We start from the raw sequence: 14,967 nt of genomic DNA on the forward strand, positions 1-14,967 counted from the left end.
TATTTATTTATTTATTTTTAATTTTTTTTCAACGTTTATTTATTTGTGGGACAGAGAGAGACAGAGCATGAACAGGGGAGGGGCAGAGAGAGAGGGAGACACAGAATCGGAAACAGGCTCCAGGCTCTGAGCCATCAGCCCAGAGCCTGACGCGGGGCTCGAACTCACGGACCGCGAGATCGTGACCTGGCTGAAGTCGGACGCTTAACCGCCTGCGCCACCCAGGCGCCCCTTAATGTTTATTTTTGAGAGAGAGAGAGAGAGAGAGAGAGAGAGCGAGAGCGAGCACAAGTGGGGGAGGGGCAGAGAGAGAGGGAGACACAGAATCTGAAGCAGGCTCCAGGCTCTGAGCTATCAGCACAGAGCCCGACGCGGGGCTCGAACTCACAGACTGTGAGATCATGACCTGAGCTGAAGTCAGACGCTTAACTGACTGCGCCACCCAGGCGCCCCATCCAGCAAGGTTTTTGGATACAGGATTGCTGTATAAAAATCAATAATGCTACTACACTCCAGCAATAACCAAATAAGGAGAAAAAAAAGAATGTGAAAAACAAAACTATAAAACTATGGAAAGAAAATTTAAAACATCTCTGTGACCTGAGGAGAGGGAAGGATTTCTTAAGCAAGTTACAAATAGCACAGATCATAAACAGAAGATTGGTAAATTTGACTACATTGAAGTTGAAACCTAAAGACAAAAACCCCATAAACAAAAAAACAAGTGTAAACTTAAGAGAAGGTATTTGCAACACATATATCAGTTAAATGAATAGAGTAGGCTAGCTAAAGACGTGCATACCATTGAGAGAAAGAAAATACAATAGCAAATTTTATAAGAATAGGCAATTCACAGAAGAGGAATTAAGGTTTAATAAACGCGAAAAGATCCACCCCATATTTAATTGTCAGGGAAATGTAAATTCTAGTCACACCCTTCACGGGGCAAAAAATGTGAAAGTGACCATATCTAGTGTTGGTGAGAATGTGGAGTACAGAGCTCATCATTGGTAGAAAGGATGTAAATTGGTATAATTTGGCAGATATTAACATTCATACTCTATGACCCAGCATATATCTTAAAGACATTTTTGCATATATGCATGAAGAGACTCATAGAAGGATGTATGTAACAGTAAAAATTTAAAACAATCCAAATGTCCGTTAGTAGAGAAATGAAAAATGAAATTGTGATATATAGATTTTTTTCAAGGAAATACCACGTAACAGTTCAAACATGAATAGATCATCAAAAAGTAATGTTGAATAAGAAAAGTGACTTGGAGAACATGAGTATGATACATTTATGTAAATTTAAAAACCCAACACAACACTAAATATATGTATCTACAAATAAAAATAAAATAAAATACAAATAAAATAAAAATAAAAATAAAAATGGATTTGATTCCCATAAAATTCATATTAGAAGTTGTCTGGGCGGGGGGGAAATGAAGCAGGAGAAGAAGCAGAGTTGGGCTTTATCTGTCATGTTTAATTTCTTACAGTATGAAAAACCTGAAAGAAAAATAGAAAATGTTAATATTTGTTAATTTTTGGTGATAGGGACGCAAATACTTGTTTCCTTGTCATCTGCGCTTTTCGGATAAAAATAAAAACTTTGAAAAAAAATGGCTGGAGTTCAGTCATGGTGATTAAAAAAAAAAAAAAAAAAAAGACCAAGGTATCTGGTGGATGTAGAATAAAAGACTCTTGGTGGTTTTATTTTAGGGCTTTCTTTTTATGGTCCGTTTTTGAATAGAAGCGATATTTATTTCACTATACATGAAAACTGTTTAGTTACCCCATGACACAAGGAATCATTTCGGGGAAATGTTTCCGGTTTGGGGTCCCAGGACTGTATTGAAGACTGTGGATTATGCAATCTGTAGTAACCCCGCAGCCACGAGGAGTTCGCTGGATTCTGGGAAGCGTTTGTTTGGTTTAGTAACCATGGGAAGGATTCCACTCGGTCCTAGAGGGATCCGGGTTCTTAGGGTATTTGAAATACTCGCGGCTGAAATGCTGTAGGAAGGAATTCTATTACGTAGCGTTCTTGAAATTGTTCCGTCAATCTCAATCCAAGCTTTCAGTGTCAGTTCGTGATGTGAATTGCTTCGGAACAAAACCGACTCTCCAGTTCCAGCAAAAAAAAGATTACGAATCTACCTTATTCTAGGTTGTAGGGTAAGGTCGCTCGGATTTCCACTACGAAGTACTATGCGTTAGAAACGCATATCTAGGAGATAGGTGTGAGGACGAGGAGTTCCCTCTTTTATATTTGCCTTGCTTAAATTTGTTTAAATAGAAGGGGGCTTTCTGGAAGTACGAAGGACGTGCTGTTGTTTACCTCAGGTACTGTGCCGGTGAAGAGAGGCGGGTCTAACGAACGCGGCACGAGAGTTGAGTTTTTCTTTCACACACTCGTGTGTACGCAGAATTTTTACAATGACGGCCAGCGATTGCAAAAAAATTAAATCACATTTACTTTATGGGTCTCTGCCTTTGTTCTGAGATAGCTACACGGTGGTATTAACAAGGATATGCGAGGAACAAGCCCGTCTATCCAGAAGGGGCTTTTACTTTTCATTTTGACTACTATCGATACATTTTATTTAACGAAAGTAGGGCTTATGTGTCTTTTTTTCTTTTTTTCCTTAAAACAGCGGGACAGAAAGTGCCGAAAACTCCCAAAGGGAAATAGTTACTCGGAGATCCGCTGAAAAGGAGCTCGGTCTCTGACGTTTCTCCTTTCTGATTTGCGCAAGCTCCCCGGGCAGCGGGCGTAGTTTGTCTTCGCTCGGCCACCGTCCCCGCGCCGGGACGGGGTATTTTGTCCGCCTGCCGCCGCCGTCCGAGCTGTTAGTCACCGAGTTCCAGGCCGCGGGAGCGTGGGGTGTGCGAGAGCCGGCTGGCGTTGCCGGCACCATGGAGTCGCCTCTTAGCCCGGGCCTTTCTCACCGAGCGAACGAGGATTGGGGTGAGTGGCGGCCGAGAACGTGCCAGCGCTGGCCGCGGGGTTCTTCCTCTCTCCTTCCGCCCACTTGTGGAGACAGGTGTGGGCGAACTCTGCCCCGGGAGCCGGGGCTAACTCGTCGCTTCCGTCCGTGGACCTGCCTGGAAGAGTCTAGCAGAACCGGGCGGTTTCTGCCCTGGCACCCGGCAGCGTAAAATGTTGCCTGATTGGAATTGTTATCGTTTTTCGCCATTTGCGCTGGGAAAGTACCAGGGGGTCAGGATGTGGGAGCGGAAAGGGCGTCGGTAGGAAGCAGAGGGCTGGATGGCTGGGATCATCAAAAAGGCTGGAAGCTGTTTTCTCAGTGTGGGATGTGGGCGGTGATTGCCGTGGAGTGTGTCTGTACGTGTTTGTGTGACAGAAGGGGAATGTATGCAAAGATCTTCATGTCGCAGCTGCCATTGTTGGTCTAGACTTGATGTCCATCTTGGCAGAGAACCAAAGCACCTGACCTTGGGTCCCTGACTGCCTAGACCTAACGCTTAAAAATGGATGTAATCCTGACTGCCCTTCAGAAACAGCGCCAATTTGTTTTGAAGTTGTTTCGTGTATCTTTGGTTTGGTTTTGTGATCGGGAAGAGTGGAATGGAATGCAGTGGGAATGACGGTGGGGAAACTTTGTCATCTAGGTGTTTAGAGGAAACTTGTATTCTTCTCTTCGTTTTGGGACATAGGACTAATGCTGTTCTCCGGCTCCAGCGAGAATTTGGGATTGCGTAGGTCTCTGAGTGGGCCCTGTCGTGAGCCTACGCCTTTCACCTACTTTGGAACTTGGGGGGAATCCGGGGGGAATCCAGACTGATCTTCATCTTTCCTCCTTGGGCCACCATTCTCGGTAGCAAGAGCGTAATCTCAATTCTATGTATTGAACTGAAGTCCTCATTTGATTTTCTAAGGACAGAACTCCTCTTAGATTATGTGCAGTGGGAGCTTTATTTCAGTCCTTGGGTAGATTTCCTAGGAGCTGCTGGAAGAAACTTGAGACTGTCGATTCCAAGTGTGTTTTCCTGAGCCAAATATAGTGGTAATAGGGATAATTACCATTTATCTAGCCCTTCATTTGCGTCAGGTGTCCTGCTAGGCTCTTAACATGCATTGACTTCTTTAATCCTCCCTACAGCATAAGGAGGAGGTATTATTAACTTACAGATGAAAAAACAGGCTGAGAGAGAGCGCGAATGTTCAGTGTTGTAGCAAGTGAGGGGAGCAAGCAGGATCAGGAGGTTTGTTTACCTCCAAAGCCTGTCCTCTTAGTCACTATTCCAGAATGCTTTTCCTAAATTATTTCTACAGATTTGATTCTTCCCAAGATCCACCCCCTCCATCAGTTATTAATAAATCTAGAATATCAGGTAGTTATGGTTATTCTCAGCTAGCTAACTATTATATTTTTATGATATCTCTTAAACTATAACTGTGGGGCGCTTCCTCATCGCGTTATTTTCTCTTTCCAGCCTGCATGGTGGTGATTGATCTGATAAATTGACTCCCAGTCCTAGTGTTCTTTTACAGAGCGTTCAATTCTTTGTAGTCGGTTCACTGACTCAACTCAGGTATCCTGCCCTGTCCCTCCCTGAATGTGCGCATTTCCCATTGTTTTCCAGGCTTCTCTTTTCACACTGTTAACAGTCTTCTCTTAGTTGAACGCTTCAATTCTGATTCATTAGGGGTTCAGTAAGTGGAGTGGATTTTGCAGGATAAAGTGAAACGCTGTTGTCTGCTGGCGTTTTTCAGTAGACTGTGGATTCTTTTTCTGGGAGTTGCCATTTTGAGTATTCAGATACCTCACTGATTTATTTGATTTTTTTTTTTTTTTTAATATTAGAAGGTGGCCAGTTAAATTTTTAAATTCAGCTTATGTGATTAGAACTTGTGACCCTAACAACTTTGAATAATAAAGTGGTTCACTCAGAACTGCCTATGGTGGGATGTGCTTTTTCCCTTTAACCTGGGTAATGAAATTTAGAGCAGGGGTTTGCCAACATTATTTTCTGTAAAGGTCCAGATAGTAAGTATTTTAGTCTCTGTGGTCTTGTGGTCTCTGTTGCAACTACTCAGCTCTGCTGTTAATAGTGCAAAAGCAGCCAGGGGAAATGTAAACTGAATGTGTAAATGAGTTATCACTGTGCTTCCATACAACTTTTTATTTATGGGCACGAAATCTGAATTTCACATAATTATTTTTAATGCTTAATAGGCTTTTTGGGGGTACAGTTTTACATTTACAAAATAACTGAGCAGATAGTACACAGAGTTCTATATACACCCCCACCGCCATTTTCCATATTGGCAACATCTTGCGTTAGTGGAGTGAATTTGTTACAATTGATGAGCCAGTATTGATCCAATATTATTAACGAAAGTCCGTGGTTTACATTAAGATTCCCTCTGTGTTGTACATTTTGTGGGTTTTGACAGATGCCTAATGTCATGCATGTACAGTGTCCTACAGAAGAGCTTCATGTACCTAAAAAATCCCCCGTACTCCACCTATTCATTTCTTCCTCCCTCCCTCCCTCCCGAGCCCCAGGCAACCACTGATCTTTTCACCATCTCCCCAGTTTTGCCTTTTCAGAATGTCATATAGTTGGAATCATACCGTCTGTAGCTTCCTCCACTTAGCAACATGCATTTAAGACCTATAATTTTTCATGACTTGGAAGCTCTTTTTTTTTTTGTCTTTTAAGCACTGAGTAATATTCCACTGTATGGACGTACTACCGTATGTTAGTCGCTCAGCCTGCCGTAACAAACTACTATAGACTGGGTGGCTTAAACAACAGAAATTTATTTACTGACGGTTCTGGAGGCTGGAAGTCTGAGATCAGGTGCCAGTAAGGTCACATTCCGGTGAGGGCTCTCTTTCTGGCTTGTGGATGGCCGCCTTTTCACTGCATCCTCACAAGGCAGGGGCACGAGAGGCGAAAGAGAGGGAGAGGGGAGAAGAGAGAAGGGCGAGAGAGAAAGGGGGTGAAGAAGGATCTCTCTCTCTCCCTCTTCCTAGAAGGCCACAGTCCTATCAGATTAGGGCCCTGCTCTTCTCTCTTCTATTGTCATTTAATCTTGATTACCCCTTAAAGGCCACCTTGTCTCTCTCTGGACATAGTCACACTGGGGGGTGTGGCTTCAAGATACAAATTTTGGGGGGACGCAATTCAGTCCATAGCACAGTTTGCTTATCCATTTACCTACTGAGGGGCATCTTGGTCGCTTTCACATATCGGCAGTTATATGTTCACACACAGCTTTTTGTGTGGACAAGTTTTCAAATCATTTGGGTAAATACCAAGAGGCACAATTGCTGGGATCATACGGTAAGAGCACATTTAGTTTTGGAGGAACCTTCCAAAGCGGCTGTACCGGTTTTGCTCTCCCAGTAGCAGTGAATGAATGTTCCTGGTCCTCCACAGCATTTGATGTGGCCGGTGTTTTGGATTTTAGCCATTCTAGTAGGTGGGTGTGGTATCTCGTTTTAATGCTCGGCTGCCTGATCCCATACGATGTGGCGCATTTCTTCATACGCTTGTCACTTGCATGTCCCCTCCTTCTCTTCTTTCCCTCCCTGTCTGGGCTTTGTGCAGAAACCACCTCTTTGCCACATGTAAGGTGCATGTACCAAGACCAGAAGCTTCTATCTGCTTCTGTGGTTTCTTTTACGTCTTCAGTCTCCTCTGTGAAAGTTGGCTTTCCGGCACTGACCGCAGCCTGACCCTCCCCTTGGTTACAGCTGCTTTCTCTGAAGGCTTGGGGAATGGCTGCCATTTTCATTCTCAAAACCTTTTTGCCATTCGGGCCTCTAAAGGTGGGATAAGCACCTTGGTTTTCAGCGCTGCTTTCGGCTAGCTCTCCTTTCATCCTCCCTGAGATAAATCCCGTTTAAATCTCGTGTCACAATATGCCGTCCTCTGTCTCTGTCACAGTCAGGCATCTGCCGCTTCCGAGTTTATTCTCCCTCCCTCCCTTGTTGAGAAATTTTAGCTCCTCGCTTACTGTCACTCTTCTCGAATATTCCTTCCTTGGATGATTTCAGATTCTCAGAGGAGGTACTTCAGATACCCTGAGCTCTCATTTCTGGGCCTCTTCTCCACCAGGGATCTTGCCTTCCACCCTGTCTCAGCCATTTGCTCCCCCATCATTGGCCGAAACCCTGTCAGCACTGAGAACCGTCTCCGTTTCAACACCCCGAGCTCTGACCACCACCTCCTGTCTTACCAGCTCACTCCCCGTGGCACTCCACCAGTTCCTGCGACCCTACGGACACGCCATCTTTTCACTGTCCCCCGTTTCCTCTCTGTCGTCACTTCCCCCTTACCCAGTTCAGTTCCATGGGCAGTCGTAACCGCTCCCTTGCTCATACCCTCCATACCCTGGTCTGTGTCTTGTTTTGTAGTTCGTTCTCTCTCCCTCTCTCTCTGGTGAACCACAACCTCGGTTAAATCTAACTGGCTTAGTAAGCTGAACCAGGCCTCGAGGCCGTCGGCTGGCTGATCGGATCTGCCTGGTCCTCTCATTCTCCACTTAGATGTTTGTTTTTATGAAGTGTCTTCTCTCTTCGAACCTCTGTCACCCCCTGCCCCTCCCTTGAATCTCCCACTAACTCATCTACCCACCTGCCAGCATACTTGCCTTCTCTTCTCTCGTTGAGAACGAATGGCTTCTCCCGTGTGCTGTAGATCCCTCCTCTTTAGCCAAGAGCCTTGCTCAAGCCTTCTTCCCTCTGTTGCCTTCTTCATTTCCCTCTGTGCTAGATCATCTGTGCTAGTCAGTAAACAGAGTTGTTGCTCCCATTTAGAGTAAAGAAAAAAACCCTCCAAACCCTCTTTAGAGGTTACTTCCCCTCTAGCCGCTTCTGCATTTTTCTTTATGTTATGGCAGAATTCTTAAGAAAACAAAACAAAACATGTTCACCGACTCTGGTTTCTCCTTGTCTCTTGCTCTCACCGCAGCCAGGCTCCGCCACACCGCCAAAGCTGTTCTTACTGATGTCATCCCTGATTTCCATTATGTGACGCCTGGTGGCCGTTTGTCATCTTGCTAAACTTACAAGAAGTAAATGAATACCTAAGAGGTCAAAGTCGAGGTCATAGCTACCATAGTTTACTACTGTGAAGGGACATCTAACTGCTGGTCGTGTGGGATTGGTGAAAAGGATGTAGGAATGGGCAGTGGATTTTAGAGATTCCTTAGAGGTGACCAGCACTTTCTTAGGGATACTACAGGGATATTCTGTAGGTATACAAATGTATTTATCACCTACTTGCAACGTTTTTTTTTTTTAAACCACAGAAAAGTTTTTGTTCAAAAACTACAGAAAATTAAAAGATTGCTCTAGTGATGCCTTGTATTTCCTTTATCTAGATTTACCAACTGTGAACATTCTTTATTACCCACACTTCCCTCTTCTTTCATCATCTGAAAGTAGGCTACAGATAATATGAAACTCATAAACACTTCATCCTGTACCTCCTAAGAACAAGGAAACGGGTATTTTTTTTTTAAACAGCATGGATTCGTACCAATACCCACAGTTCAAAACCAGTACCACAGGGTTCTTGCTCACCTTCTTACGTTATACACTTGTATTTCTTTTCTTCTGTAAAAATCCGGATTCCCAGTAATATCCTGTTTTTAATCTCGCTTTAGCTGTGCTGTTGAGAATGGCCTGAAGGGTGGGGCCAGGGCGGAAGCGGGGAGACCATTTGGAGGCTGTTACAGCAATGCAGGTGAATTGTGGTAGCGTGCAGGTATGGGAGTGGTTGGATTATGGAGATGTGCAAATATACTTACGTATGTACAAATATACTCGTATATATTTATGAACACATAAGTATACAAATAATATATTACATAAATATACATAAGATAAATATACATAAGATACACAAATATACTTACGTATACTTCTGAATACACACGTATTTTTTGTTTAGATTTTAGTTTTCAAATAGTTTCAAACTTAAAGAAAAATTGTAAAAACAGTACAAAGAACTTTTGCATGCCCTTCACACAGACTCTGTTAAATTTTACTGTGTTTGCCCTATTTCTTTCCCCAGAGAGAAAGAGAGATGTGTTGACCCATTATCTTTAAAGGCTACAGTGTGTATCCCCTCCTCGCAAAACAAGAATACTCCTGTATTACTACCACGTACTCCTTCCAGTCAGGAAATAAACATTGCCACATTATCATCCATCTCACAGACGCCATTCAGATTTTGCCATCTGTCTTTTAAAAAAAATTTTTTTTAATGTTTATTTATTTTTGAGAGAGAGAGAGCATGCACAAGTGGGAGACGGGCAGAGAGAGAGAGAGGTGGGGAGACCCAGAATCCGAAGCAGGTGGCAGGCTCTGAACTGTCAGGACAGAGCCCAATGCAGGGCTCGAACCCACGAACCGTGAGATCCTGACCTGAGCCAAAGTCAGATGCTTAACCAACTGAGCCACACAGGCACCCTGCCGTCTGTCTTAATAATGGCTTTTTCCTTTCTTGACTGGGATCGTACCTGTAAACACACATCACTTTTACTTGTCAGGTCTCCTTAATGTCCTCCAGTCCATAATGGTTTTTTAGTCTTTTTCTGTCTCTTGTGTCCTTGACAGTCTTAAAGACTACAGGTTTTCTATTCTCTAAGAGGACTCTAAACCTGGGTCTAGTCCGCCATTCCTCATCACCAGAATCAGGTCATGCACCCATGGCAGGAATGCCAGGAGAGTGATGCTGTGCTCTTCTCAGTGAATCACATTTGGAGGCCCACCATGTTGACTTGTCCCAAGGTGAAGTTCTCCTTGATCACATGGTCAAGTTGGTGTCTGCCAGGTTTCACCGCTGTAAAGTCACTACTTTCCCTTTTGTATTTGATTGCTGTTTTGGGGGAGCTAATCGGCCGTGACACCAATCTCCTTTTCCTTGTTAAACCTCCACCTGCCAGCCCTAGTCCCTGCCTGTGTCGGCCAAATGGTGGTTTTGTCTGCATTTACTAACTGACATTGTAGTGTAAGTAAGGACTTTCTCTAGGTATGTATGCGTGTATATATATGTATTTATTTCATTATGACTCCTCTCTTTGATTCAGTGGGTTAAAATCTGATACTCCCTTTTTATTTTGGTGCTCACATTTTCTCCAGTTTGACCAGTGGGAGTCCATTCGTATTAGCTCTTTTACTCTTTTGACATACTCCAATCATTCTCTGAGAGTTTCCTTATTTTCTGGCATCACAGCATCTTCCGTTCTTATCTTGCACTTTCCCTGCTTCAGCTTTGGCATCAGCCATTTCTCCAAGGAGCTCTTTAGCGGACTTCCATTTAGTGGAGGATGGCATTTAGCGTCCAAGATCTGAGCACACAGTATGTTCATTGCTACCGCGATATCACTGTTCTGACTTTCAGCCCACAGAACTAGGAAATGTGTGTGTGTGTGCGCGCGTGCACACACACGTATAAAAACATCTGCAAGTCTTCTGTGTCCATAGATGTTTTAGACATGGGTTCATACTAATACTTCCCCTGCCAGTCCAACATCTTAGGGTTCTTTTAGGCTCTTTCCTTTCCATGTTTGTGAATTCTTTCTTAGATAGTGAGAAACCTGTCTCTGGTTATTTTAGATGTATTTGATCACTTGTTCAGGTGATGAAGGTATTTGTTCAGTGTCGTCATTCTCTTAAACACTCAGGCTGCCTCTTCCATCTGCCTCTTTGTTCTCCCACCTCCTGCCCCATTTCCTTGGCAGCCCCAGCATGCTGCCACCGACACTGGGCCGCCCCCTCTGTCACACCATCCCATTTCCTTGGACGCCGGGCACGTTGCCACAGATGATGACACATAGAGCCCCATCACGCTCATTGCCCTGCTTCCTCAGAAGCTGATCTCTCAGTGTTGGGAAGGGTACAGAAGAAAAGGAAAGATGGGAGGGGAAGGAAGAATGGGAAGGAAAGGTAGGAAGCCAGATTATGGATATACAGTTTTAAGACAGAACTGATGGGAGTTGCTGGCGGTTTGAATATGGAGAGTGAAGAAGAGAAGCTAAACAGTGACTCCGAGCAGGGTTTTTGACTTGAGCTCCCAGGAGAATTGAATTGTCGTCGACTGAGATGAGGACAAAGCAATAGGGGATTTGGTGGGGGGGTGGGGGTGGTGGTGGTGGTGATCAGGAGCTAGGTCTTGGATGTGCTAAGTTTGAGACCTCCAAGAGGAGATGACCCAAGAGGTGTATTGTGTGTGTACGTGCATCTTGGCGTATGAGCTGGACATGTATATTTGGGAATCCTTGGCATGTAGACGCTGTTTAAAGCCGTGAACTCAGCTGAGATCACAGAGGGAGCAGAATAGATGGAAGAGTTTATGCTAAGCCCCCAAGGGACAAGTTCACACTGGGAGATGAGGAGGAACCGGCAAGGTAGGGTCAAGCAGTGAAGTGGAAGGAAAACCAGGTGATTGTGGTGATTTGGAAGCCAAGTGAAGCAGATGTTTCAGTTAATATGAAAGCATCAACTCTGTCAAATGTTGCTGATAGGTCAAGACGATGACCTTAAACCTGCCGTTGAATTTAGCAATATGGAGATCATCGGTGACATTAATAATCATTTGTGTGTGGGAGAGGAGCTTGGTTAATGTAGCCTCCAGAAAGAGTGGGAGAAGAGAAATGAGAGACGGCAGGTAGAGAGGACTCTTTCCAGGGTTTCAAGCACCGTGTAAGGCACACGGCCAGTTACCTACTTCTGTGTTTGCGGCTCTGCCGCTGAGTGCGAGGCAGTCCTTTTGTGAGAGTTGTGTGAATAACCTTTCACTATCACTACACACAAAATTTGTTGCTAGGCATTATTTGGGTGTAGGTTGGTGAAACGATTGTGTCATTGGCCGAGTTAATGACAGACGGGCAGTGTTGCTCCTGTACATGTTATAAGTGAGGAAATCCCCAGAGCAGTTTCAGTGGCATGATACTGGGGAGGATAAGTTTGTTTTTGTTTTGAAATTTTTCAGTTTATTTATAATGAGAGAGTGAGAGAGGGAGCATGCAAGCAGAGGAGGGAAAGAGGGAGAAAAGAGAATCCCAAGCTGTCATCACAGAGCCCGATGCGGCGCTCTATCCCATGAACCGTGAGATCATGACCTGAGCTGAAATCAAGAGTTGAACACTTAACTAACTGAGCCACCCAGGCGCCCCCTAGGGGGTATAAAAGCAAACTGCGATTTGGAAAACAAGTTCTTGAGATTCCAAAAATGTTAGAGAAAGTGGACACTTGACAGGTTGTGTGGTAATCAGCTGCCTTTGGCCTTGTCAGCGCCTTGACCTTTGTCTATAAGAAGTTGCAACTTCGTTTATTGAAGAATATTTTCTATGTCCATAAGTTGCTTGGCTTATAATGAAATCTTTTTTTTTTTTTTAAATTTATTGCAGTTTTTTTTTTTTTTAAATTTTTTTTTTTAACGTTTATTTATTTTTTTGGGACAGAGAGAGACAGAGCATGAACGGGGGAGGGGCAGAGAGAGAGGGAGACACAGAATCAGAAACAGGCTCCAGGCTCTGAGCCATCAGCCCAGAGCCCGACGCGGGGCTCGAACTCACGGACCGCGAGATCGTGACCTGGCTGAAGTCGGACGCTTAACCGACTGCGCCACCCAGGCGCCCCTATTGCAGTTTTTTTAAAAAAGATTTTGTTTTTAAGTAATCTCTACACCCCATATGGGGCTTGAACTCATGACCCCAAGAGCAAGAGTCACATGCTCCACTGACTGAATCAGACAGGCGCCCCTATGATGAAATCTTACTAGGAAATTAGAATTAGTTAGATTTGCTGAAATAAATTTAACGGTTTAGACAAGTGAGTCCTTGATTGTTTAGACAGAAAGTTGGTTGCACCCGCCACTTAAAGCTTGGATGACAAATACATAGTACATACGCCGCCGTAGTCCTCTCCTACCGTCGCTGCTGATCAGCCACAGTGCATTTTCATGCTGAGTCCAGCTGTGGCCTCAGAATTCGTGTTAGTAATGTTCCAGAAAGTTACTACCATTTAGTCCATTGTGACCCGACATAAAACTTGTTAATCCCTGGTGTAAGGACTTAGATCGCAAGATAATAATTATGCGGGAACAACACATAAATTAGAAACAGCTTTGAATTGGTTGTCATTCACACGGCTAGAGTTTATCAGTAATAGTAATGGCTGATGAGGACCCCAATAGAGCTGGGTTACAGCGCTTAGTTCTTTTGTTGAAACGTTGAATTGACAGTTAATCTCTATTCTCTTGTGCGAAGATTCTACTCTGTTTGCTGAATTTGGCTATTTCACAGACACTGATGGCCTGCAGTTGGACACGACAAAGGAAACTTACGTAAGTATTCACTAGAGGGGATTGACTGAGTAACGTGATGTTTAATCTTTAATCACTCCAAGATGGTTTCGGGATGACAGGTTTAGGCCAGTGATTTAAAGTTTAAATAACTTAGTGTTAAGTATGAAAATCAGCAGCCATTTTTTACTCAGTAAATTCAGGATTGTAGAAATTGCATCGATCTTGGCGTGAGAAGACCTGTGTTCTAAGTTTACTTTGGCCCCAGGGTTGGGTGACTTGGAAAAGTCAGTTCACTGCCTACTTTTTGGCTTCTATAGATACTTTGCTGCATAAGGGAAATGATGATGTTAAAGGGTGTACGTGAGTCGTGGATCCACTCAAGTACAACTTACTGACTTCCTTTTTAAAAGTTATGTATCCTTAGTGTAGAAGGCTCTCAAACTCAGACATATCCTTATTTTTTGCCTTTGAGTGGTTAGAAGTCTGTATAAAAGCTATCAGAGCACGTTGAATCCTCAAAAGTATCTTTTTTGTCTTTTTTGTGTTCATACATAGTACGTTGGCCCATGGAGCTCTTATTTTGTCTTATTCTTTAATGGATGAGGTGCTGTTCACTTGGAAAGTGAACAGAGTGATTTTATATGTACATCAGTGAGGTTGGAGATTTGTTACTTACGTTTTAAGCCCTTATTAACCTGAGTATAAAAATACGTAGTGCTTACTTAGTGAGTTTCTCAGACATTTCTCAAAGAATAATTTAGCAGTTGTTTTAGTATGAATCAGTAGAAGAGAGTAGGATATAGAATTGATTAAAACAATTTTTTTTTTGTTTTTTTTTGAGAGAGAGAGAGAGAGAGAGACAGAGTGTGAGTAGGGGAGGGGCAGAGAGAGAGAGGAGACACAGAATCTGAAGCAGGCTCCAGGCTCTGAGCTGTTAGCACAGAGCCGGTGTGGGGCTCGAACTCATGAACTGTGAGCTCGTGATCTGAGCTCACGCTTAAGTCAGACGCTTAACTGACCGAGCCACCCAGGTGCCCCCAGGATAGATTTTTAAAAATCAGTATGTGAACTTTTTTTTAAGCTATTTATTTTGAGAGAGAGAGCATGAGTCAGGGAGGGGCAGAAAGAAGGGGAGAGAGAATTCCAATGTGCCCTCAGTATATGAGATTTTAATGGCTTTGCTTACTTTGTGAGGTGTTTTAGAATGTGGTCTCTTGGTGGTGCCTTGGTGGCTCAGTTGGTTAAGCATCTGACTTCAGCTCGGGTCATGATCTCACAGCTCGTGAGTTCAAGCCTCATATTGGGCTTTCTGCTGTCAGCACAGAGCCTGCTTCAGATCCTTTCTCTCTCTCTTGAAGATAAATAAACATTAAAAAAAATTAGAATTTGGTCTCTTGATTACATTGGCTTTATTTGTTTTTAAAAATTTATTTATTTTTGAGACAGAGCAAGAGGGGGATGGGCAGAGAGAGAGAGAGCGAGGGAGAAAGAATCCCAAGCAGGCTTCATGCTGTCAGTGCAGACCCCGACGTGGGGCTTGAACTCATGAACTGTGAGATCATCACCTGAGCCTAAATCAAGAGTTGGTCACCCAACTGACTGAGCCACCCAGGAGCCCCTAAATTGGCTTTAAATATTGGGCGGTTGCCAAAGCAACTG

At 43.7% G+C, this 14,967-nt stretch overlaps 1 protein-coding gene across 3 annotated transcripts in view; it reads left to right on the top strand.

The window, feature by feature from the left end:
• Positions 1-2,059: 2,059 nt before the first annotated feature.
• ATF6 (activating transcription factor 6) overlaps positions 2,060-14,967 on the top strand; it is a 205,610-nt gene continuing 192,702 nt past the window's right edge. For 2 of the 3 annotated variants that reach the window (XM_086693381.1, XM_086693382.1), the window contains exons 1-3: positions 2,060-2,187; positions 2,667-2,980; positions 13,271-13,347. In XM_086693381.1, the coding sequence (XP_086549507.1) occupies positions 2,929-2,980; positions 13,271-13,347 (129 nt within the window). In that variant the 5' untranslated portion in view covers positions 2,060-2,187; positions 2,667-2,928. The remainder of the gene's footprint in view (positions 2,188-2,666; positions 2,981-13,270; positions 13,348-14,967) is intronic. The other variant, XM_025927813.2, reaches the window with a different exon arrangement.

The sequence above is a fragment of the Puma concolor genome, chromosome E4 (genome assembly GCF_028749965.1).
Source record: "Puma concolor isolate L17-30 chromosome E4, mPumCon1.1.hap2, whole genome shotgun sequence".
In the NCBI taxonomy this organism is placed as follows: domain Eukaryota; kingdom Metazoa; phylum Chordata; class Mammalia; order Carnivora; family Felidae; genus Puma; species Puma concolor.